Raw genomic sequence first — 24,321 nt, forward strand, 5'->3', positions numbered from 1 at the left:
CAGAGCACATCCAGCAAAGAATAATTGGGCATTATTGAGATGTGCGTCAGGATTAAGGACGACACTGTAACCACGACGCCGATTACTTCCCTTGATCGTCTCACAACCCCCTCCTCTAATCTGTTTTGTAGTATCTGAATGCATGTAGAGGATTTGGCATCACCTAGTGACACAAAGAGGAATGATATAAACTGTGCATAAATATTTACCACAGCGTTTGGAACAGGAAAAAAAAAAAAAAATCTCACTTTTTAAGCCATATTAAAAAAACCAAAACATTTATTTCCCCATAAAACTGGAACGTTTATTTTGTTGTTGCTGGTTTTTTTTCCTTCTTCTTTTTTCATTTTAACTCTAAGCAAACATGAAGTCATAAATAACAGCATGTACCACTGGCAAAGTTACACAACATACACACACGGAGCGTGATTACAATGCCAAAACAAAGTACTTGAACAGACACATGTTGAATACATGATAAACAGTGCACAATAAAAAAATAATAAAAAATGTAAATATTGTACTTTGGATAAATGCATCAGCAAAACAGATTGTAACCGTCTGCAGTCTGACGTGCAGCTCAGATTCACATGTTAACAGACAGACAGCTCTCAGGCCTGTCCCCAGGATGTGTCTGTATTTAGATCATTCATAGCCGATGATACACTTTGTCCCCCGAAAAGCTTTTTTTCTTCTTTTTTTTGACAACAGAGCTGTGATTTTTCCACAACTCAGGCTGTTTCCACATTGCTGATCATGCCTGTACACCAACATCGTATAGACAAATACACACATACAGCACACATACACACTCACATTCGTTATTCCATGGGCTCATGAGGCACTAAGAACAGTCCAGTCTTCCCAGCAGTCCGAGGTCTCCTTGTTTCAGTGTACCTGAATGACACTGCAGCGAGTTCAGCTGTAGTAGATGATTTCTGGTATCTGCCCGTCCTCCACGGATGTGCCGTTGTTATTTCCAGGTGAACTAAAAAAGAAAAATGTTGTCTTGGCCCCCGATGCCAATTCCTGGGTCACTTTCTTTAACCCTTTAGTGCCATAATGCGAGTCGGGGCCCTGAGTAATAAAATTAAAAAGACAGACGTTAAATTAAGCTAATTTTCAATCATTCTTTCAATTCAGTTTTCAAATACAGCGACCTCGGGCTGACCTTTAAGGTGGCGCAAGCAGTGTAGCTGACGTTGGGTAGGATTTCCACGGGCTCTTTGAACATCACTCGGAACGTGTTTGCTGTGCCATCGCAGCTGAAACCTGTCTCGTTCTGTCCCAGTGTGATGCGTTTGTCGCTCTCTATGATCTACAGAGGAACAGGAGAAGGTCTTCACTGAATGTACAACAACAAAATCAACTTTTTACACAGCTGGCAGCATCAGTGTCACATCTGTTTACTGGTGGATTTCTGTAGCTGTAACAAATGTGGAAGCCCCCTGAAATAAACTGTGACACAGCACATATTCAGCTATGTCTCTTCTTACTGGGGACTAAAGTTATCAGGGACAGCGACCAGCCTGTGACCACTAAACTGCTGAATTCAGTCGTCAATCGTTTACGCCTGTGTGACTGGGGTTTTAGTTTAGTTTAGATGAGCAGCAGCGATAGGAGGGATCACACGCATAAAGGGCCCCAGGTTATAATTTGAAATGCAGGGATGATGCAAATATTGGACCTTTACATCACAGATTGTAATCAGAACATCTACCAAACACTGTAAGAACCTGGGCTGTTCACTGGTGTGCAGAAGCTTCTGTTAGACTTTTTAACAAATACAGGGAACTGAACAAGTCAGTTGGCATTTGATGGCACATTTTTAGTAAAATAACTGAAAGGCAAACACGTGTCAGGGCTTGGTGTTTGACAGAGATAAAAGGTCAGCTACTGAACACTCGCTTTTAGCAATCGCACGTTTTATCTTAAAGCTTGTGTTCAAGCAGGAAACAGAGAAAAACGTCATATAAAGAGGAATTATAAATTACACAATAAAAGAGAGTGAGTTTACCATAAAGCAGATCTAGACAGCACACCCTTTTTTGGTATCTTTATTGCATATTTTGGAAAGGATATTACTACTGGTTTCTGTGTTCAAATTTCTAATTTCCCCACTTACCGGTATTTTTTTTAACATTATTTCAGCTTTTTTCATAAAAGCAATGTTTTTATCTTTATTGCCAATGTGTGAGCGGACTGTAACGTTACTTAAAAAATAAGATCTTTTCCATCTCTGGGTTACCTCCAAGCAGCCTGTGCAGTAACCTTAATGTGAGGGACTCAGATGAGTTGCCCGCTCCTTAACGCCTTGCCTTTGTCTCTTTCTTCCATTCCTCTACAGCACCAACACTGAGCAATACTGGCTATTTTAGATTGGAAATGGAGTCCACTAATTTCTAATGTATGCTTTCCTTCCTGCTAATGGTACTGCTAGCAAAATCTGATGTGACTAGAAACACTAGCTGGCTAGATTGACTCTAAAGCTAAGAGGATTAATAACAGTAACTAATGTATTATGTGTGTATTATATAAAACGATGCTGACTTTAGCCTGTAATTATAGAATAAAAGCTTTGATGCATAAATAACAGTAATAAATAACAGGAATACCCAAGGGTAATGTCAGGGTTCAGTTAGCTCACTATAAGTATTATACTGGTATAAGGAACTGAGGCATACAGATTATACACTGGTGTCTCGCTTGCTTTTACACTGAAGAACATTATTCTGAAATTGTCCCATAATTTGTAGATTTGCAGTTTTTTGCAAAACAGTGAAACTCTGCCTCTGCTGTTACTGAACTCAGTAGCGCTTATTTTTCCATTCTTTTGTTTCCCTTGTCCCAATCTTTTGACAGGTGTTGCTGCCTTCAAATTCAGAAGGAGCTGATGTTTTTCATTCAGTGGTAAAAATTTCTTATTTTAAACATGTGACATTTTTCTCTGTTTTTCTGGGAATAAATTACATGTTTGAGATTTGCACTGTATTCCGTTTTTGTTTACATTTCACTCTCCATCCCAATTTCTTTGGACATGACACACAGTATACAAAGCTGCAGGACAGTCTTATGTATATCTCATCATTATTTTGGCCAATGCTAGCTCTTAGTTTGAGCATATGCTACAGAGACCTGGCTGCAGTTTAGTTAAAGCCTTGAGGAATAATTTGGAGGGATTTTACACACTGAGCACTTAATTTATAGTTTAAAGCTAAGATATATTAAAGTGAGGATTGATGCTTGTGTTACCACAAATCTGTATTTTAGAAAAGGTTGTTTTTCTTGTGGGGTTTTTTAAAAAATTCAATTTAATATTTCAAAGTTGTTGTTTTGTTTTTTACTTGCTGGCAATAATATAAAAATGAAATGACACCGAGTTCTACTAAAAAGTTATAAACCCACTCATCAGCAGTGTAAGTATTTTTTCTTGAACCTGATTATGTCTCCGTGCCAGAAGTTACCTGTATGTTGACCTGATAGTCAGTGGGTCCATGTATGGAACCATACAAGCCAAAGCCCACTATGGATATTCTTCTGTTAACATTGAATCTGCAGAGAGAGAGAAAGAGATGGAACGAAAATGAGAAAAAAATCAAGTGTTAATAATTAAAAAACAAAATAAACAACCATCAAGTCTCCGCTCACCTGATCCTGTCGCTGGTACCACTGTACCCCCATCGACTCTCAACCTGCTGGAATCTATTAATGCTGCACTCCTCCCCCCTGAGGCAGCAGCGAGGCCTGTCGATGTAGTCGACCCGCGGTTTGGGGTTTACTGTAAAGTGTAAAAACAGATTTACCACCTCCCGATCGAACAATATTCCAGACTGGGCAGGCCCTGTTGCACAAGAAAGAATATCAAACTGGTTTCTGTGGTTTGAGTTGTACATGACGAACATGATGGATATGCTTAGTGATGGCTGAACTGGTAAGAAGAGTGTTGCAAACATCACAGCATTGCAAATAAACTCATATTTCTGTGATTCACTTACCGGCAGCAAACTCCTCAACAGTCATGAGCGGGAAGCGGATGAGCGGGAGGGCTTTCCCCAGAACCTTCTGTTTGTTCTCCGCGGTCAGAGGAAGCTGTTGCCTGTAACACTCAGCCTCCGCCCAGCGGACCACCGCTCCAAACAGACGGTTCTCCCTGATGCTTAGTGTGTCTCTTTCAAGCACCGCGCAAAGAGTGTCTACACATGCAAATACACAAAAGTCTTAATATTTAACAACTCGCATGCAAACCGTGGACAAGAAAACACCTGATCATAAACGCTCACATACCAAGGTCAATATCTGTAAATCCCTCTGCATTTATTGCATCTGCTGTGCTTTTGTCGATGGTGTCTAAGCAGAGACTGGCGAGCTGAGGCTCATCAAATAACCTGGCCTGTAACGAGACCACAAAAGTATCCGTGTAAGTGTCTTGAACGCACCAAAGGAGGGTATCGAATTTACCCCAAACACGTTAGAACAAGCAAAAACAAAACTGAAAGTTTAATGCAAACACTAAAACAATCTAAGTTGGGTGGAACTTCATAATGCTAATGAATAAATCTCCCAAACCACCACTGCTAATAAAGAAAACACTGCTCAGAATATGGTTGCTTTAGCTGATTTACAGTATTGTTTATAGTTTTGTTCTAGTTGCTGCTGAGACCTTTTCTACCCCCCAATCAGATTCAGTAGCAGCCTGAGGGCACAGCAGCCAGCCACTGAACAGAATGCTGAACCCAAACAAACGGCAGCATAAACTAAAAATAGAACAGCTAATGTTGTAAAAGTCCTGCCAGCGATGGCTGGGAGTTGGTCTGGTGCTGACAGACACACACACACACACACACACACACACTTAAAAGAAATACAGTTTATCTCTAACTTTAAGAGCTGCTGTTGAACAGATGGTATGAGCAATGCCAGATTTTCATTAGATTTTTTTAACATATTGCCTGGAAAATGCATTAAAAAAATACACACAGCTGATATTAAAACCCTATTCATGCCCACCATTAAAGAAATCTGACTCTTTGTAGACTACATAAATCTGACTATCTATATCTAGTGCCATCGAGGAAGGATAATTCAAAACCAAGCAAGTTAACTTGCAGAATTAAAAAGAATATTTCAACATTAAAAAATTGACAAACCGAAAGTACAATCCAGGCCATCTGGATCTCTCAGTTTTAACGTAAAGGATGCACTATAGTCGAGGAGAGTGAAAGTAACCTGAGTGAGAAGCATAAACGCGTTGTCAGCTCTGAGATGTTTGGTGAGGAACTCCACGCAGTGCCCCTCCAGAGCAGGGACCGCATACTTCTTAGCCGTGTACAGAGTCGTCATCACCGTCTCGGGACCAATGTGGACCTCGTCAGAATAGAGGAACCTGTAGAGAGGAAACAGGCACCAGAACAAAGGGAACAATTACATTTTCATAGTTATTCTACGTAAATTCTGAATATTTGTAGGCCATGCTAAGTTGGAGGTGCCTCAACATAAACATAAACAAATAAACCTCTATATAATTTTCGGCTGTGGTGGTACCTTTCCAGATGTACAAATTGCAAATTCCATAGTAAACAAGGCACACCCTAACCATCAGTGATGCCACCTTTTTAGCTTAATAACTGAAGGGTTTGATTTTGAGATAATAACCCCAAATTTTGATTTAGCTGTGCCTGAGATTTTTTTATTTCCAATGGCAGGAACAAGTTCATACAAACATCACTACTCATTTGGCATAAACTGAAATGGTCCTCTAGATAATCACAACAGTTTTTTACTCATTATTAGCTTGAATCACCAGACACCCTGAGATACGATACTATCACAATATTTCCCTCATGATTTGCTATAATTGTAATTTTTTACCATTTTGCAATAAGCTGAGTATTTCAATAACATATACAGTTATTTATTACCTAAATATGTCATCAAAGTATCTGTTTTATCCAATAACATAAAGTTATGTGCTTCAGTTATTTTTCTGTTGAAAAAATGAGATTGTCAAGCATAACAATAATGTCACTAAAATCATCCATCAATGTTGCCATAAGATGGAGTGGGTGAGCTATCAGACTGTGATTGAATGGGGTCAAGTTGAGTCCAGCTGAGTGTGTCCATCATTTGTGGTGATAGTTTTTTTTTTCAGTTGAGCCCATGTATTGTAAGTTTGCTTGGCTAGCATTATCTTTTCCTGCACCACCATCCTAAATCAGAATCAGAATTCTAATTTAGGATGGTGGTGCAGGAGATGAGCCCTCTTCTTAGTAGAGTAGTATTACAGGGTGTTTTCATGTACTTATTATTTATCTGTTTATTTTCATTCATCTAATAAAATATCGATATTTGGTGTCCCTGCGTCGATACAATATCGTGAAACTGTACTGTATCAATATACCCTCCCCCACCCACCCCTTATAATTATTAGTTTCTTAGCAGTTGGTATTTGAGTTTTTACCTTTCAAATTTTTTAATTAAAAAGAAAAGGTCTGAAGGTCACTTTGCTGTGAGACCTCTAAAATGAGGTAGTCAAATTAATAAGTGATAAACTGTTTTTAATAGAGTACGTTAGAGCGAGGTTTCGTATTTTTCATTAGGCCTATAATTGGTTACCTTCTTTGTATCAACAACAGCTCAGAACGTAAACTTTATATCACCACATAAGCGCCTTGACTTTGATTAACTTTTAAATGCTGTTTTTGATGTTTATGTACACTTTGATCATGAGGTATGCATGAGGTTTTTACCACCCGGAAATAGTGTGGTACTAGGTGGTCTCGAATGCAGGCAGGGCTTGGGGTTCACCTGTCCTACCTGAGCAGCGCGAGGAAGGCGGCCGGCTCCACATCAGGCAGCTCGATTTCAGCAGAGGTCGTGGCCATCCCACCGTTAAACATGGCATCAAAAACGGCACTGCCAGCGGCCAGGACGAACTTATGGGCCGGTATCCTCTGGGCCTGTCTTCCTTTCCCGACTATGAACCTGACGTCGCTGAGAAGCTCGTTGTTGAAGAGGAAGGCGAAGCGCTCCTTTAGGGACCTCTTCGTCGCCTGCCAGTTGTACATGGGCTCCCGGTGAAGGCCGAGGACGGGCGGGGAGCCGGACGGGGTAGGAGCGGAGGCTGGGACGTTGGAGAGCGCTGCTGGTGCTCCGCAATGAGCCGAGTTGGATGCTGCCTCCTGACCGTCATGGTTTGACGGCAATCCGCCACCACTGCTCCCGGTCGCCATAACGACACACTGTTTTTAAGTGTACTTCCACAGAAACGGCCTCGTTATTTGCACGCAGACACGCACTCGCCGTAATGTTTTTGTTGTTATTCATTTACGTGGTATCCATCGCAGCAGACGCCATCACTCATCACTAGCTACCTGCTAGCTACAGAGTCTCCGGAAGTGGCGTGAGTATACTTCCTCCAAAATACTTTTTGTTTGTCCTGAAACTTTATTGTTCACTTCTAGATGAAAAAAAAAAAAACGAACAAAGAAAAAACTTGAACAGTGTCTTAACATACAGATTTTTTTCTTTTTATCTATGTGACCGTTTTGGGCACAATACAATCGGCAAATATGTTAAATAGAATAAAATTAAAATAATAAAATTCTTATTAAAAGCAGCGTTTATACCATTGACTGTAGAAAACAGTCAATGGTTTATACATTCAAACGTGGACGGACGTGTGAGCAAGAGGCACTACACTCTATTTTTTAATTTTTTTTTTTAATATTTTTTGATCATTACACAATTGGCGCATTAATTCAAACTTAAAAATGTAAACAAATAAATAAATACATGTGTAATTTATAAAAACAAATAATAAGCCATCAAAAACTGATTTATAAAGGTCAGGCATCAATTGTAAACTTTTTATCAGATATTAGCTGCTGTGTGCTATAATTTTTTAAAAACCTATTTTAATTATTAACCATAAAGTTAAAAATTGTCTCTCATACTGAATACTCATTCAGTATTTATTGGCAAATATTGGCTTGAATACCCTATTCACTATAGTAATTCAAACAATTACAAAGCATATAGATCAACCCTCTGTGAACTAAGAGAATCATTTATGCTTACTTTATTAAAAATGTTATGGCAGAAGGGTTGAAATTGGAGTAATATGGTTGAAGGGGTATCTTACTTTTATTTGTAGCTCATGACATAAATGACATAAATAAATACTCAGGACCACCAAAATACTGATTAATAATATTTTATATGCTTTTAACACATGTTTGTAATACTTCTATATGCATGGTAACAGTGTTACAAATCGGTGCTACGATTAGTGTTTTCTTAGAAAAAAGATTCAGCTGTGAATTGCAATAGACTGTGAATTAATAAATGCAGGTGTACTAATAAAGAAATAAAACGCTGAAATTTAATTGTCTTCTTTTGGCTAGTGAAACACTTAATCCAGTCAGAAAAGATTAGAAAATGCTAAATATGTCAAAGAAGACTGACGTTTTGTCGACCAGTGGTAGCTATCAACACATGGATGAAAGTGCCACTTCATCTTTGTCATGTTGTCTCATGGTCTCACTGCTTGTCTATTCTTTTGTCAGGTCGAATAGGTTTCAGTAACAGGACTGTTAGATTCTTCTTTAAAATATGTCAATGTTTAATAAATTGGTTTAAAAATCACAAGAGACGCTGCAAAACAAAATGGCGGATTTATAACTTATTTCAAATCGTATATTTGACATGTATTTAGTTTTCAAGAAACTGGCCAAAGTGAAAAATGCAATTTAGGTTTTCTCAAGAATAATATCTTTGGATAATTGTTTTCAACAACTGGGTTCAAATTTAGTCTCAGAACAAAAGTAATTTACACACCAAATTTATGTTTTAGTATTTTGTGCTGTTTTTTGTTTTATCCACTTTTCTTTATTCTCCTATTATAAACCTCCTCATCCTTGCTTGAAGTTTTCCAGTTGACCGCTGGGTGTCAGTGTCTCTTCGTTAAAAACAAACAAACAAACAAACAAAACCTTTTTTTTTTTCGCAGATGGTAAAATATATATTTTTGTTAAGCACAATGAAGCTGCCCGAGAACAAACATCTTAATTTCTCATTTAGGACGAATATAAAGTTGTGGCGTCCCTGTCCTATTTTGTTATTTTGTAATTTTTTGTATTTTTCATGGACTATCATATAAATTCATTTGCACAGCCCCTATATGTATTATTTTACTATTCCCTCCAGCTTAGTATTTGGATGTATAGAATAATATGAATGAATGAAAAAAATCGCAACTTCCATCAAATCAGAGATAAAAAAAAAAGAGCAAAAAAATGTTTCAAAAAGAAGAAGAAGAGAAAGGCACGAGAATTGTTAATTTACTACATTAAGTTCTGCAGAAAGTCGTTTTTTTGACGTTTTTTTCCAGGTGAGGGCCCGCCCCCACCATCTGAAAGCTGAAGCTCGTTTGGGTGTCGTGCATGTGTAGGTAAACAGAAAGAGAGAGAGGAGAGCAGGCCGACAGACCAGACAAGATTGAGCATGCATGCGGGAGCCGAGCTCAAAGATTCATTTTTTTCCGGCAACACTCTGACTTTCCTCCCATCCTGTGAAATGTGACTCGCAAGCTAAGCATGAACATTTTCTGGGGCTGATTCATTTAATTTAAAATTTTAAGTTCTCGCTCAGACAAATCGCTCATAGTCGGTGCGCAATGAGCGCGTCTGCGGGAACGGGAGTGTTCCTGCTCTCCCTGATGTCTATCCCCATCTGCTATTTATTCAATTCTCTCATTTACAGCAACAGGTACGTGGAAACTGGTTCACATATTAACTGTTGGACTTCCGACTTCCACCATCAGCAGCGAGGAGTAACTACTCTGAGAATCATTTATCTGTTTTTTTCCCCCCATGCAGTGCTGAAGCTTTCTTCTTCGCTTGGTGCACAACAGTTCTTATTCTGGCCATTTCAGCTCGTTTTATGCTTAAAAAGAAGACTCCAGTAGATCCACTTTTTTATGGTAGGATTTCTCAAATGCACGTTTCTTGCTTTGACCAACAAGCGAGCGAGGTTAGTGTTCATTACAGATCAAAGCTCGAGCTAGGACTTTCTGCATATTGTACCTATAAAAACCTGTTGCAGTATTTAAAAAGCAGTGATATTTAAAGCAGCACGTAATGTTTGCAAGTTGTCCTGTCTTTAATTAGAAATTAATATATCAAATATACATCTGTGAAGTGTATGCAGTGCATGCATTCCTCAGTGTGGTGAATCTGATCATTGGACTGGAGCAAGACAACATCATTGACGGATTTGTGACATTTTACCTCAAAGAGGCAAGTGTTGCTCTATTGTGTCCAGATTATGAATGCCCCCACTTCCTCACAGTTTTACTGATAAATCTACATCGTGTTTCAGGCAGATCCACATGTCAACACAGCACATGGGCACATGATATCCTACTGGGATGGCTGCGTGCACTATCTCATGTATCTGCTCATGATTGCTGCAATAACTTGGGGGTAAGAGCTGTCTTGTTTCCAATGTTATTCACCACAGCTGCATCACTAAGTAAGGAAAATATCTGCCACTTAATCCCATCCATATTATACTGTTTGATAAGATAATCTTGATAATGTATTTATATACCTAATTCTTTGAAACTACAATATATCTGGCTTTGTTACATGGTTTGGGCAGGGACAATTACAGAGCTATTGGACTCTACTGGGTGGGATCTTTTCTCATGCGTGCAATGGTCTACATTCTTGGGAATGCTGTGGGTAAGTACACTAAAAATAATGGGATGCTTTTAGATGGCCTGTGTAGGGTAACCCCCCCCCCCCCCCCCCAAAAAAAAAACAAAAAACACACACACACACACACACACACACACAAACTTTTATATCCCATTTGCTTACAGGGATTTAAACTAGATCATTTCTGATCTAGTTTTTCCCTCATTTTTCCCCAGGAAAGTATGGGACTCACGTTGGCCCTCTCTTCATCCTCCATTTGTTGTACATCTCAGTGTCGGTGTGGGCTTGCTTCCGCATCTTTTGTCAGCCTTCTGCACAGGACGTTGAGCTATCAGTAAGAACCTGACCGCCGCCCCTCTCACAGAGAAAACACCTACTTTTATTGCCCTTAGTCCAATCCATCAGTGAGTCCGTCTCAGGTGTCTGTGAGATTATTCTGATGAGTAATTACCACCACAGAAACAGTGCAAAAAAAAAAAAATGTATGGGCACATTTCTCAGAATCATACTTTTATTGTCATTGGCACAAAATGACGACACATTCATCAAAAGTGTTTACTCCCATGAGTAATAATTAAAACTGGCAGAGCCTTTCTCGGTAAAGTATAATATGTAATTACTCTGTTTTGTTTTATATCCTTGAGGTGAATTTTTTCTTCAGCAAAGACTGATACATGTTGAGCTGATAAGTCGCTTTACATAAAGAACTGAGGGATAAAGACATAAAATGACAACACAACCAGAGGCCTGGTAATGAACTATTCACGTGATTCAGGTGTGTTGACCCAGGGTGATATCTAAAACCTGCAGGAACACCAGCCCTCGTGGACTGGGATTGGGGACCCCTAGGTTAAAGTGTCTTATCTGCTGGAAACACATCCATACTTTGCATCTGCAAATGTTAGTGTTGCTGTTGTGTTCTCAGGACATCGAGAAGGCTCAGAGGGCAGGCTTGCTCCACAGACCTGTGGACTTGGTATTCATCATCTACCTCATTCCAGCGCTGGCTTTCTGTGTGTTCAGAGGCCTGGTAAGAAACCTCATGGTGATCTGCTTGCCCAGCACGCACGCAACTCTAGATTACTATCTTAGCGTTGGGTGTCTCTCACATATCAAACTGTTATGTTATGTGTTCGAGGTTGTTCTTGACTGTTCCAGCAAATGGTGCCAAGACTACACACAACAGTATGAGCCATACCTCAAAGACCCTTCAGCCTACCCTAAAGTACAGGTAACACGGTGACAGTAAACACTCCAAAAACGTCACTCTAATGCTGTAATGTTAAGCCACATATCTAAAAAAGTAAACTGTGTCACTGTTTGACAGATGCTGGTGAGCATGCTGTATTCTGGGCCCTACTACATCATTACTCTGTATGGGCTGTTGGTCCCAGGATGTGACTGGATGCCAGACCTGACTCTTGTACACTCGGGAGCATTGGCACAGGTACTGTTGATCTCCGTATACAGCGAGGGGCCCCAGGTATGATTTACATTAGACACCTAACGTCTCTAACTTGTTCCGAATATCTGGAAACCAAATGTGTAAGTGATGAAAGGGTTGCCAGGTTTTAAAAATGAAGGTCATGTGAAAGAGTCGTTTACAGTCTTTTGTTTTCCCACATGACATCATAGATCCAGGTAGATTATGTAATGTTACACAGAGACTGAGAGCCGGCTTCTGGCCACTTCGGTAAACTTTTTCCTCTGTAGTGATTGCAAGTTGGTCTTTGTTTAGCGTACTCTTCAGAGCTGACAGACTCCAGTGGCTCTATTTACATCTAAAGATGGAAAGTGAAGAGTTGTGGGAGCGGCTATCGCGCTGATCACATCTCCACTGCACAATGCAGCCATTGTGTTTGAGCTGCAGGCTGGCGCGTCACTCATCGGCAGGATAAGGGCAGAAGCTGACTTCAGACCAAGAGGAATGGTGGTATTGGTGGTATTCACTTAAATGTCAGCTGTTCAGCCAGGATATAAATAGGAAGGTTGATCCTCTGGCAGCCTTGGTTGCTATGAAACATGTCATGTGTCAGCAGCTTTCTACGAAAAGGTAAATGATAGAAGTGTATTAGATTGAAAATCATATGAGGATCAGTGGTGGTGCCAGAATGCAGGCATCGTCAGTCCAGTAAAGGAATAATTCACTCCAAAACAGCTGTTACTTTGTTTTTGTATGCTTCAAATGGGTTTCCTGTGTAAGCCCTTTTTGCTCTGTTATTGTAGATAGATCATTGCTTCCAGCAAGAAAATGTGGGCTTTAGCATCACAGGATTTCCTATAAGATTTATGACTTTGAACTGATGTTTAATCTACTAATACATGATAATAAGACAATAATGTGCCCAAATTTCTCACTATCCCAGACCACTGAGATTCTGTGGGACAAAACAACAACTAAAAATCTTAGTTATTATAGTTTTTTATTTTCTATTATTTTCTGTTTTGATTTTTTTTAAATTCAGTTTAGTTTCAGTTAGGATATTTCTGCTATATTCTTATTTTATTTTTGTTAGTTTTCCAACTTCACAAAACAATTTCAGTTTTTTTTTTTAATTTAGTTTTTATTTCTGTTAACTAACATTTCTTCTACTTTTAGTTTGGTTTTAGTTAACTATATTAACCCTGGTGCTGACATCTAATTCTATCTTGTTTTCTAAAATTCATAATTCTTGCAGTGATTTGGTTGTTAAATTACAAAAAAAAATTCTATCATTTTTTTTACATCATGAGCTCAAAATATTGTTAAAAATGTAAGAGATATTTAAGACCAAGATACACGGTATGGACAAAAGTATTGGGCAGCACCTTTTAGTGACTGAATTCAGGTGTTTTGTTCAGTATTGAGCTGTGCAGCCACCCTTTATAAACATTTGTCCTTCTAAACAGCTCACTGAATTTGAGTGCAGCAAGTCAGTGTCTGAAATTTCTTCCCTCCTAGATAGATAATGCTTTGGGGCTTGTGTTTCTGGCCTGTACACTTTAGTTCCAGTGGAGGGGACTCTTAAAGCTTCAGGTTACAAAGACATTTTTGACTATTAACAGTTTAGGGAAGGGCCTTTTTCGTTCCCAGCATCTCTGTGCACCATGCCATAAAGCAAGGCCCATGAAGGTTTGGTCAAATGAGTAGAGTGGAAGAACTTGACTTGACACAGCCCTGACCTTAACACTATTTACCACCTTTGGGATCAACCAGAATGGAAGTTGTGAGCCAACCCCTCTTGTCCAACATCAGTGTCAGGCCTTGCAAATACCCTTCTGGGTGAAAGGGCAAATATTTCTACAAGCACCATTCAAAATCTTGTAGAAAGCCAGAAGAGTGGAAGCTATAGCTGTAAACAGGGACCAACTCCATAGTAATGCCTATGAATTCACAGTGGGATGTCAAACAAGCTCCTGCAGATGTAATATGTAGGTGACTTAAGATCTTTGTCCATGTAGTGGTTATAAAAGAATCTTGGTGAACATACCAGCTGTGAAGCACATGCTTATTATCCCTCTCTGCTGCGTTTCACAGGCCCAGTTCTCCCACATCGGTGCATCTCTTCACACACGGACACCGTTTTCATACAGAGTACCTGTGGACAGCCAGCCTGTCTTCTTGCTGGTCAATGTGCTGTACATGCTGGTGCCTCAGGCTCTGTGCTACCGCTGCTGCACACAGCCCGCCTTCTTCCTCAGGACAGCGCCAGAGAAGAAAAATGAATGACAGACTGTCGGGGGGACAGAGAGAGTGCCACAGATGCCAAAGATGCCTAAAATAAAGGCCCGAAGAACTCGCAAATTCCTGCTGTGTTTGCAGTTATTAGCGGTTGCTATTTTAGAGAGGAAACTGCCACCTGTAAACTTCATGGGGCTATGAGGTGCTAGAAATGGACAAAAATGGAAATTGTGCCATCTACTGTTTTTGATCTGCCGCTTTTTATTGAAAATCTCTGTGTGTAAAGCAGCAGCATCCACATAAGGCACGCACAATGTTACACTGCAGGCAATGGTGCGTTAGAGTTGTGTAACAGATTGATATGACTCACAATAATCATTGTTTGGTATAAAAACAAAACTGTAGTTTGTCGCTGAGATTTCTGCACAGTGCCTTCTTGGCAAATAAATGAATGTGTCTGTGCCTTTCACAGTATTTATTAGCTAATAGCAATTTTTTAAAATTTCTTTTAACTTTTTGTTTTTTTATTCAGTGTGGTTTCAGTCCGTTTGCAGAGTGGGTTCCCTTGATTCAGTTTAGTTTTAATTGTCTTAGTAGTTTCCTTGTTAGTCTGAGTTTCCTTAATTACATTTTAATTATTATTGTATGCCAGGGGCAAAATTTAGGAAAACCCTTACAGCCAATGCAATGAAATCTGTAACAAACTAACAAATACTAAAATTAAGGATATTTTCTATTAATTTTTTTCTTTTCCAAGTTCACAAAATCATTTAATTTCATTTTTTGGTCTAGTTTTTTTTTTTTTATTTTGTTAACTAAAATTGGGTTTGTTTGTTGTTGTTTTTTTTAACATCTAGTTCTAATTCACAAGCACTGTCTCCCTGCATTAAACAGTTAAATCCGTTATATTTGACACCACCACCATCCCACTTTTAGGCGCTCTCTAGCCCTCATACAATCCTGCTTTCATCTTAATGGGATTAATTGTGATGAAGAAAAGCATAGCACTGAAATGAAATAATAGTTATGGAAAAAAACCTGCCCTTGTACTGCCATTGCACCGCCTCTTTATTTCATCCGTTGCGTCTTTTATAATCCTCTTGTGTGCTACATGCTGTGTTATTATATTTGGCCTGTATTTTGTTATTTGTTAATCAAGATGCTCTATAAATTGATCTCTGATGATAGTTAATAAAGTTGTAGACAGACCTTTTTTGTACACAAACTAAAAAAAAAAGATTATACTGAATAGAGAGCAGACCTTTTATTCCTTTTTAAAAATCAAAATTTTTCATTTTAAACCAGAGGCCAGTTTTGTTTTCAGTATTAAGTAAGAAGGTGGAGAAGTTGTGAGTGGAGAAAGTGGGGTTAGCCCCCAGTTCCACAGGATAGCCATAGCACCATGGTTTAGACCAAGACCTCATTTAAGGATTTAGGAAAACAAAAGAGCAAAAGCTAATTTAGTTGGTAATAGATGTGTAGCACAGTTAAGCTTAGACAACTGACTGATGGGTTTTCTGTGCACAAGGCAGAATTTATAGCTATGGTATGGGTACTGCAGTGGGTGGAGGAGGTCAGATTGTGGAAATTGCACATGTGAAGAAATGGAAACTGTTAAGCATGTTTTGGTGGACTGCTCCAGCTATTTTATTGAGACAAATATTATGAACATTAAGCCTTTTCTCCTAAAATCAGTAATCGACTTGTATCATTAGGAAGTTTTAAAGGTTTTCTTTTATCTAAAGTTCTGCACCCAAATGGACTACTCGTAAGGATTTAATCCTTGATGTACATTTAGGAAGTACCTGAGGAGGGCAGCAATACGCCTGCGTTGCGTCCTGCCTGCCGGAAATCCACAAAGAAGGAGATAAAGAAGGCAAAACAACTCCGCATGTAGCTAACATTTACAATAAACATTTTTTAGTTGTGCCTCTAACCTGACAGATTATTCCACCTGGGAAATATTTCGTATGAGCAGAGAAGATTTTCTCTAAGGTTTCTAATTACATGCAGGCGAGAACAAACAACGCGGGCAGAATTACACTGGGCAGCTAGGGTTAGCCAAAGAAGCTAACCAGCTAGCTCCCATTAGCTGCAATGGCAGCGTCCACTCCTCCAGTGATTTCAGCTCCTGTATTAAGGTCTGTGTTTCTTTGTAGGTCTTTTGAACGTATTTATTTAATGATTTTGAGACACGTAGAAAACCGTGGCGTCTGCCTGCATTTAAAGTGTTGTTAAATAAACGCAATAATCGTACAAATTTAGCCTTAGGTTAGATACATTTTTATGAGTGTGGTGGTATTAAAGAAACCGATTTGAATACCTGAGCCTTTTCTTTGCAGATAGTGAGATTTTTCAGTATTGGGAAAGGCAGAAGGTGGTGTAATATGGCTAACCGAAGCAAATAGCACATGAAGTCTGTCTTCTTCAGAAGCACCAGTGATGGGAAGAGTTCAGTGATCATTATGTGTGACAGGGCACAGGGTCTGCTGTGAACTCTGCTGTGAACATTGGCTTTTATTGTTTAAGGTGCACTCTCTTGTAAGAGCTGTGCAAGCCCCGGCTTAGTCTCCCATCTACCTTTTGCTCCTCTGTTGTGATTATTGTTTTCAATCTCTTTCACTTCAGTCAGAAGCAACGCAGGGCTGCTCTGAGGAAAAAGAGGAGGAAACTGAAACGCCAGGCTCTCGCCCATGCTAGAGAACGAGGTATGTGATAGATGTATGAGTCCAGGTTGTGTTGTTCTCATTTGTCTAGTTGCAGTTGTTAAGCAAACTCTTCACCACCTTTTCTCTGTTACAGATTTAAAAAATGGAGCAAGCCCTACTCCTGGAGAAGAAGACGAAGTAAATGAAGACGGTGAGGATGACGATGTTGCAGAGGAAGAAAGGTAGGGCCATACTGACGGTGCTCTGAAGCTTCTCATTCATTGATACCAGCACAGACAATTTTGCTGCACATGCTGGATGTGTTTGATTTTGTATTTATTTACCTTTAGACAGCGTCTTCATGAAGAGTGGCTGGAAAGAGAGCGGATTGCCCAAGAGGAATTCAGACTGCGGTTGGAGAAGGAGGAGACAGCCAGGAAAAGAAAAGAGGAGGAGGAGGTATAGGGATGGGAATTGACAGGAATTTAGCGTTACTTATTCCGTTATCAATATCAATTATGGATTTAATTCCTTATCGATTCTCTAATCAATTCTCATTGAGTTAGAGAATAAAATGTAGTACAGATGTAGCTAAAGGTATATGAGAGAGCCTCTGAGCCAGACCTTGTCAACTAAATGTTAATACGAGATGGAGATTATTCATACAGTATGGCGCTAACATATTACAATCAACATGACCTGGAGAAGTTTTACGTTGCTTGTGCTGTGCTGTAAGCTTCCCCTCGAGAGTTGCCACCGTCGCTAAGCAGCGTACCAAAGACATTACAGTAGTGCAAATTAACTGTGTGGTAGGCATTTCTCCCCTTTGTTATGATCAAAGCTCTGCACGTGTTGGACCCCCTCCCCCCCCAGAAAGGCCCACTGCCTCATAAGAACAATTCAAGAAACGTAATAATTAACCACGTTGACAGCAGATGTTCCTGGTTCCTTACTGGTGCAGTGGTTAGCTGATTAAGGAGTTTACAGCGAACACACAACATGACTGTTTTATAATGAGTCAGAGAGGATTAGAAAGATCATTATAAAAATACTCTGGTTTGTTTTCCTATTTTCAACAGTTCCCATTGACCCACCAAAGCCTCAAAGAACGTGTTCTGATAGATACAGCTATTTCCCGTTTAACAGAAGCCTGATCTTGCTTGTTTTATTCAGTCATTATTCTGGTGAACATGACCAGTTTAGTCTAGCTCAGTCCAGCGCACAGCATCCTGCTGCTGTAAATATTGACTGGAGACCCCAACAGATCCATTGTTCTGTTTGAGTAATGGCTTTTACAAACTGCAGTTCACATCAGAATTTTACTGAGCATTTTTAATTATTTACATTTAAAAACACATTATATTTCATTTCGCTGTTGTATGGGATAAAAGCCCAGTACAGCTAACTGGATAAAGACAGTCCAGGCATGATGGCCATACATGCTTGATTTAAAAGAGCTGCATTTGTGGTGAAATGAAAAAAAGGGGAAAAAAGCATTTCATGGCACCAAAATGAATGGAAATAACAGCACAGTGGAATCAGTGGAAATTATTTGCAATAAGAATTCCAAATAACTGTCTTTATGTCTTTTTGTGTCTGTAGCGGATGATAAAGGAGGAATGGGAAGCGCAGCAGAGGCGAGAACATGAAGAAAAAGAGCAGAAGCAGCAGGAGAAGCGAGACAGAGAGGTGATATGGGCTCCAGGAGGATAGAAACAAAAAAGACATATATATCCTCTTCTACATAATCTTGAGATTAAGCTAATGAACCGGCTTAATGTCTCACCCACTGATTGTTTCTTTTGTAACGTGTTTGTGCAACTTTTCCTTGACTGAACCATTTTACTCCTTAACTGAGATACACTCAAAGAGAAAACCCTCAGCTCTCACAACAAGGATGTATCTTTTATATTGTGTGAAAGCTGTGAAATCGCTCCACTAGTGTTGAAAGGATACCTCCCATTAACAACTTTTTTTGTGCCTCTCAGTCTCTGTGAACGTGGTCTTAACCCACAGAAAACAGATATGCTGCAGTTATATTGACTTCTACACATTTTCACCAGCCGTGTCTTTACACCATTTGTAGGAGGCTGTTCAGAAAATGTTGGATGAAGCTGAAAATCAGGTATTCACACACACAAACACGAGTAAAAATTGTCTGTCTTAGCCACAACCCCCTCCCCCCCCAAAAGTATCATATAGTACATATATACTACTGGTATTCGTCTTTTAATGGGACTTTACTTGAATCAGTTAAATAAACTTCAGTTAAATGTCATACACTAACAGTGGAAATTCTCCCGAGCCATCATGACTTCAGAAATAAACTTTGAAAATAAATGAGACGCAGAATGATAGTAAGTCATTTCCAGTATATTGTATTTTGTATATGTGTCTGCAGATTAGCAGTAAGTAGGGCTGTTCGATATAACGATACATATTGGATGACGATATAAAAACGTCTCGTTTCATTTTACGCTATCGTTTGTTTCGTGGTGTCGCAAAAAATAAACTGTTTACGGCAATATTTTTTCATCGTTTTGATGGTCACTGTAGTGGCTATATTAATTTCTTAAAGTTCTCTCTTTCTCTTATATTTTATATAACCACACTACGGACGGACAAGCTCCTGTTTTTATGCGTTGTGGTTAGCAACAACGACTGTAACAGCACTGCGTGTCCGCTTGTTTATGTTCCACATAAACCTTTCCCAATAAAGCTCAAGATCTTGTTGAGACTTTTCAAAATAAACTGAATCACGTGAAATAGTATGCAGAGTTTTAACGGATGAGAAGCAAAAAAGAGCCGTCAGGTGCTAAAAAATAAACCATAGACTCAAATGTTAGCACAGGCTTTTCCCCGCAGCACGCTGTGTAATAAATACTTACAAAGAAAACGGCGGCCGTTACAACTTATGTCTAAAAATGTATAGTTTCATACATCGCTAAAACACTCGACTCCGGGTAAAGGACGCGCAGCTGGAAACACTTCACGCAAGTCGAGCTGCCCGAGATTCACAGAATTTACAGAAAATGTTACATTTTTGTGATTTATATCGTTATCAGACGATAGATGTCTTATATCGGGATATGAGATTTTGGTCACATCGCACAGCCCTAGCAGTAAGACTTGCAGTTACTTCTCAGGAAATGGAAAATATATTTCTTTATTTAAAAAAATTGCTTTTCTATCAAATCACCAGGGAGTGTGATATTTTTTTCTTTTTCTGTTTAACCAAATAAAGAGATTTGGAACAGACTTGGTTTAATGACAAAATATTATTTTAATATTGTTAAATGTTAGTATTTGTATTGGCAGTGTACAAATAAAAGCTTTAGGCCTTGTTGTCCAATGTTTTTAAACTCAGCCAGATACTTTCATTTGAGCCTACTGTTCATTTTGATGACTTTTGATGGGCTTTTCTGTCACAAGGTTGGCTTTAAATTTTACTCAAAGTGGTATTTAGAAGCTCTGAAATTTTTAATTTCACTTGTTTATACCTAGAGACGCATTTAAATTCTTTCAATTCAGTTTACTCTAACTAGTGTCACTGCACTTTGGTGTCATTACAAACATCTCTAAATCTAATAAAAGACTGAAAACTAAGACAGTTTAAATATTGCTCATGGCCTGTCTTACAGCTGGATAATGGTGGCCCGTGGATGAACCCTGAGGCTCCTGTGACAGTGAACTCTGAGAACTTTGGAACGGAGCGTGACGTAGCCAACTGTCCGTTCTTCCTCAAGACTGGAGCGTGTCGATTTGGAGACAGGTACTGATGGGTTTTGGTTTCTTCTGACTTGTTAATAATAATAATTATAATAATAATAATACATTTCTTTTTAGGTGTCTTTCAAAACACTCAAGGTCACCTCACCCAGAAGAGTTAAGAACAATAGGAATAGACAAAAAATCCTATAAAATTAAAAGCAAAGTTACAATAGTTAAAGATCCTCGAGAACAGAGGATTTATGTGAGAAGTGGAAGGCAATCAGAGTGAATAAACTAGTTTAAAGAGGTGCGTTTTGACATGCCACTTATATGCCCTTGAAAAGAAAGTGTCCTGGCAAGGATGACCCCCAGACTCTTAACCTGAGGCGAGGGAGAAACTAAGGAGTTGTCAACAGGGAATGAATAGCTGTTACGTTTGCACAGTGAGAAGAACCTCTGTTTTATCACTGTAGTTTGAGAAGGTTGCAGTAGAACCAGGATTTAATTTCCTGGAGGCAAACACAGAGGGCAGTGAGTGGGAGGTGCTGGTAGTTTGGCATGTGGGTAGAGCTGGGTGTCATCAGGATAACAATGGAAACTGATTTATGGAAGATTTGACCAAGAGGAAGGAGATGAGGAAAAAAAAGGCGGCTCAGGACAGATACCTGGGAGACTCCAGTAATAACTGGAAATTGATGGAATTTGAATTTTTCAGTTGAATGAACAGAGTGCGTCCAGTGATTTCAATAGGAGCTAGTCTGTCAAGAAGAATGTTATGTTAGGTTAAATTACATGATAACACTAAAGTGGCCTTTCCCCACGTATTTGAATGTCTTCTCTCTATGAATCCAGATGTTCTCGAAAACATACGTATCCTGCAACCAGTCCAACGCTGATGATCCGCGGAATGTTTAGAACATTCGGTATGGAAGAGTCGCGCCGTGATGACTATGACATCGATGCTTGTTTGGAGCACAGCGAGGAGGAGATGCAGGAGTCCTTCCTCGAGTTCTACCACGATGTTCTGCCAGAGTTCAAGAGCGTCGGCAAAGTGTTGCAGTTTAAGGTGAGATGACATCAAGAAGCTTTCCTCCCGTCATCCTGTCTGTGTTGTAAAACAGACTCACTTATTCCCCTTAAAAACATTTATAGATTTCACCTATTCCTCTCCTCTAATAGGTCAGCTGTAACTATGAACCACACCTGAGAGGAAACGTTTATGTTCAGTTTGACACGTAAGAAGTTACTCAGCCACTTCCCGTCTCTTTGCAATTGAAGTAACACTTCAGAGAAAACGCATCATTCTTTGACTTGTTGTCTCTCCAGAGAGGAGCAATGCAAAGAGGCCTTCATCAAATTCAATGGGAGGTGGTATGCAGGCCGGCAGCTTCACTGTGAGATATCACCTGTTACACGGTGGAAGAATGCCATATGTGGTGAGCTACTTTTTAATGCTGACGACATGCAGTTTCACTTGAAGACATTCCCACAGTGTTTAGCTTGTTTGTTTATCTTCTCAGGATTGTTTGACAGACACAAGTGCCCTAAAGGGAAGCACTGCAACTTTCTGCATGTATTTCGAAACCCTGGGAATGAATTCTGGGAGGCTGACAGGGACCTGCACATGTCCCCTGACCGCAGTGTAAGGGGCAGTCACAGAGACGGGTGGCATTCGAGCCGATCATGGAGGCAGCGTCATTACAGCAGGAGCCCGGTGAGATCGGAGAGATCTGAAAGGAGACGAGACGAAGACAGGCGAAGGAGCAGGAGCAGAGAGAGGAGGCCGTCATACCACAACAGAGAGGACACACGGTTGTCCAGATCCAGACACAGTGACAGGTGGAAAGACAGGCGAAGGAGCAGAAGTAGAGGCAGGTCAAGGAGCAGAAGTAGAGACGACGAGCAAGACAGGCGGAGAAACAGAAGTAGGGACAGAGAGAAGGAGCATAGGGGTAGAGATCAAGAGAGAGACGGTAGAGGAACGAATGACGTCGCTCACATGGGAACGAGAGAAAAGTCGAGAAGTAAAGAAAGAAGCCCCAAGTCACCTGATAAAAGTAAGAAAAAGTCTAATGATGACAGCAGCACACATCGTCGCCACAAACACTCCAAAAAGAGCAAGAAGAAGAGCAAGAAGAAGCACAAGAAGAAAAGCCATTTGCCTGAAGAGACAGCTTCATCGGGAGAGTCAGAAAAAGAGGAGTCAGGGGAGGAGACGGTGGAAAATCTTTCAACATCAAGTCCCGGTGGAGAGAGAAATGAGATGGAGCGAATGCAGAAAAACAGTGAAAGTGAATAGTCCGAGGAAATGTGAGGTGACCTCACTGAAAATATGTTCTCTTTGTAGCGCACACATTTTAAAATCTACAAATCAGATTTTCTTAAAAATAACTTCTAGAAATGTGTGCACACTGCGATACGCCTCCGCCTTACCGATCTGGATTTTAAATGAATAAAAAGGGATGCATTGCAGTTTGTGAGTCCTGAGATCACTGTATTCTGATGCGTTAATCCAGTTTAAAATGCAATAATTTTAATGTAGTCAACATTGGCACTTGTCAACACCTTTTGTGTACATATGTGAATATTTTCAAAATGCTCATTGTGGCACTACATGTTACGTAAAAATATAAAAACAAAAAAACCCTTGCTTTTTGAATACATTTATTTTTAATATCTTTCAAATATAAGAAACATGTGTTGTCAGTGTTTAATACAAAAACTGATTTCTTTTGCACAAATCAAAGTTTGATAATACGAGTGTTCAACGACAACAGTTTTGATCTTGATAAGAAAAAAAAAAGACTTCCATACAGTTTGAGATGAGTAACTATTTAGAAGTTGTTTCCTTGCACATTACAATGATATACCTGATATCTGCAGTTCATGTTTTTATGTTCCCACTCCATGAAGAAAGTCATGATCAACATGTCTGGGTAGACTGGAGTAATTCCATAATACTGGTTTATTGTAGCCAAATAATTCCCACATCCAGTGACATCAACCTGCAGTTATAAATCCCTTTTTTTCTGCTGTTTTAGCCTCCTATAGACACCACTGAGAAGGTAAAACACAGTGTTCTTTGGTCATATGTTAGTCTTTAAGAGTAAGCCAGAGCTATATAATACACAAAATAGTGGTTTTATCTGGGTCACTATCCTAACCTAATTCAGCACTAAGGGAGGAACTGGACCTAAGATATACTTTCAGAGGCTTTTACAAACCTCAGTGTTATTTTTTTTTTTTTTGTAAGGACAATAAGTCGATGGTCAAAAACACTACAGAAATACAGTATAGCAAACGTGACACTAGTTACACAGAAACCACCCACATATAGCAAACAATTAGTCTGGAAATGTGAATATGAAATGATTCATTTGAAGAGAAGAATCACAGAAAATAAACCTGTATTAAGCGTTAACACAGACAATGATTATTAAATGTGTAATTTTAGTTACTGGGTTCAGTTTAGCCATGAGTAAGTGATTGTAACAGTGTCTGTGGTTCCCTTAACAGCACTGGCCCCAGCTGGTGGCTTTGATGCATTGCCATTACATATGAGCATGCAAGATAGGAACACTGG

General features: G+C 39.5%; 3 protein-coding genes across 5 annotated transcripts; 2 read left to right on the forward strand and 1 right to left on the reverse strand.

Moving 5' to 3' along the window:
- Positions 1 to 278: 278 nt before the first annotated feature.
- On the reverse strand, positions 279 to 7,229 carry LOC146525424 (BTB/POZ domain-containing protein 1-like). 2 transcript variants are annotated; one of them, XM_085166778.1, is made up of 8 exons: positions 6,814 to 7,229; positions 5,227 to 5,383; positions 4,285 to 4,390; positions 3,996 to 4,193; positions 3,649 to 3,778; positions 3,465 to 3,552; positions 1,172 to 1,318; positions 279 to 1,077 (listed from the first exon to the last, which is right to left on the reverse strand). In XM_085166778.1, exons 1-8 carry the CDS (start codon positions 7,227 to 7,229, stop codon positions 919 to 921), a joined length of 1,401 nt encoding a protein of 466 aa, XP_085022904.1. In that variant the 3' UTR covers positions 279 to 918. The 2 variants fall into 2 exon arrangements, with proteins under 2 accessions (XP_085022904.1, XP_085022898.1); XM_085166772.1 differs by having other exon boundaries at positions 3,649 to 3,841.
- Positions 7,230 to 7,290: 61 nt separating this feature from the next.
- Positions 7,291 to 16,138, forward strand: LOC146525425 (transmembrane 6 superfamily member 1-like). 2 transcript variants are annotated; one of them, XM_085166799.1, is made up of 10 exons: positions 7,291 to 7,399; positions 9,876 to 9,979; positions 10,198 to 10,299; positions 10,382 to 10,481; positions 10,660 to 10,742; positions 10,934 to 11,052; positions 11,644 to 11,748; positions 11,857 to 11,949; positions 12,046 to 12,165; positions 14,236 to 16,138. In XM_085166799.1, exons 2-10 carry the CDS (start codon positions 9,940 to 9,942, stop codon positions 14,425 to 14,427), a joined length of 954 nt encoding a protein of 317 aa, XP_085022925.1. In that variant the 5' UTR covers positions 7,291 to 7,399; positions 9,876 to 9,939; the 3' UTR covers positions 14,428 to 16,138. The 2 variants fall into 2 exon arrangements, with proteins under 2 accessions (XP_085022925.1, XP_085022916.1); XM_085166790.1 differs by lacking the exon at positions 7,291 to 7,399 and adding an exon at positions 7,522 to 9,765.
- Positions 16,139 to 16,238: 100 nt separating this feature from the next.
- On the forward strand, positions 16,239 to 24,053 carry zrsr2 (zinc finger (CCCH type), RNA-binding motif and serine/arginine rich 2). The gene is made up of 11 exons (XM_085166757.1): positions 16,239 to 16,520; positions 17,008 to 17,087; positions 17,182 to 17,269; positions 17,378 to 17,486; positions 18,630 to 18,716; positions 19,114 to 19,152; positions 20,669 to 20,799; positions 21,591 to 21,804; positions 21,918 to 21,973; positions 22,065 to 22,174; positions 22,259 to 24,053. The coding sequence occupies exons 1-11, from the start codon at positions 16,477 to 16,479 to the stop codon at positions 23,035 to 23,037; spliced, it is 1,737 nt and encodes a 578-aa protein (XP_085022883.1). The 5' UTR covers positions 16,239 to 16,476; the 3' UTR covers positions 23,038 to 24,053.
- The last annotated feature ends 268 nt before the right edge of the window (positions 24,054 to 24,321 follow it).

This window comes from Neolamprologus multifasciatus, chromosome 1 (genome assembly GCF_963576455.1).
Source record: "Neolamprologus multifasciatus chromosome 1, fNeoMul1.2, whole genome shotgun sequence".
Taxonomy (NCBI): Eukaryota; Metazoa; Chordata; class Actinopteri; order Cichliformes; family Cichlidae; genus Neolamprologus; species Neolamprologus multifasciatus.

What these genes read in the sequence shown, in the direction of transcription:
- LOC146525424 (XM_085166772.1), bottom strand. Translation starts at nt 7,229, where the DNA reads ATGGCGACCGGGAGCAGTGGTGGCGGATTGCCGTCAAACCATGACGGT. An exon ending in CGTTTATGCTTCTCACTCAG is followed by an intron (nt 4,391 to 5,226) that starts GTTACTTTCACT and finishes GTCTCGTTACAG; the next exon opens with GCCAGGTTATTTGATGAGCC. An exon ending in CTGCTTGCGCCACCTTAAAG is followed by an intron (nt 1,078 to 1,171) that starts GTCAGCCCGAGG and finishes TTTATTACTCAG; the next exon opens with GGCCCCGACTCGCATTATGG.
- LOC146525425 (XM_085166790.1), top strand. Translation starts at nt 9,674, where the DNA reads ATGAGCGCGTCTGCGGGAACGGGAGTGTTCCTGCTCTCCCTGATGTCT. An exon ending in TCTGTGTGTTCAGAGGCCTG is followed by an intron (nt 11,749 to 11,856) that starts GTAAGAAACCTC and finishes TATGTGTTCGAG; the next exon opens with GTTGTTCTTGACTGTTCCAG. An exon ending in ACTCGGGAGCATTGGCACAG is followed by an intron (nt 12,166 to 14,235) that starts GTACTGTTGATC and finishes TGCGTTTCACAG; the next exon opens with GCCCAGTTCTCCCACATCGG.
- zrsr2 (XM_085166757.1), top strand. Translation starts at nt 16,477, where the DNA reads ATGGCAGCGTCCACTCCTCCAGTGATTTCAGCTCCTGTATTAAG. An exon ending in GCGTGTCGATTTGGAGACAG is followed by an intron (nt 20,800 to 21,590) that starts GTACTGATGGGT and finishes CTATGAATCCAG; the next exon opens with ATGTTCTCGAAAACATACGT. An exon ending in GCAAAGTGTTGCAGTTTAAG is followed by an intron (nt 21,805 to 21,917) that starts GTGAGATGACAT and finishes CTCCTCTAATAG; the next exon opens with GTCAGCTGTAACTATGAACC.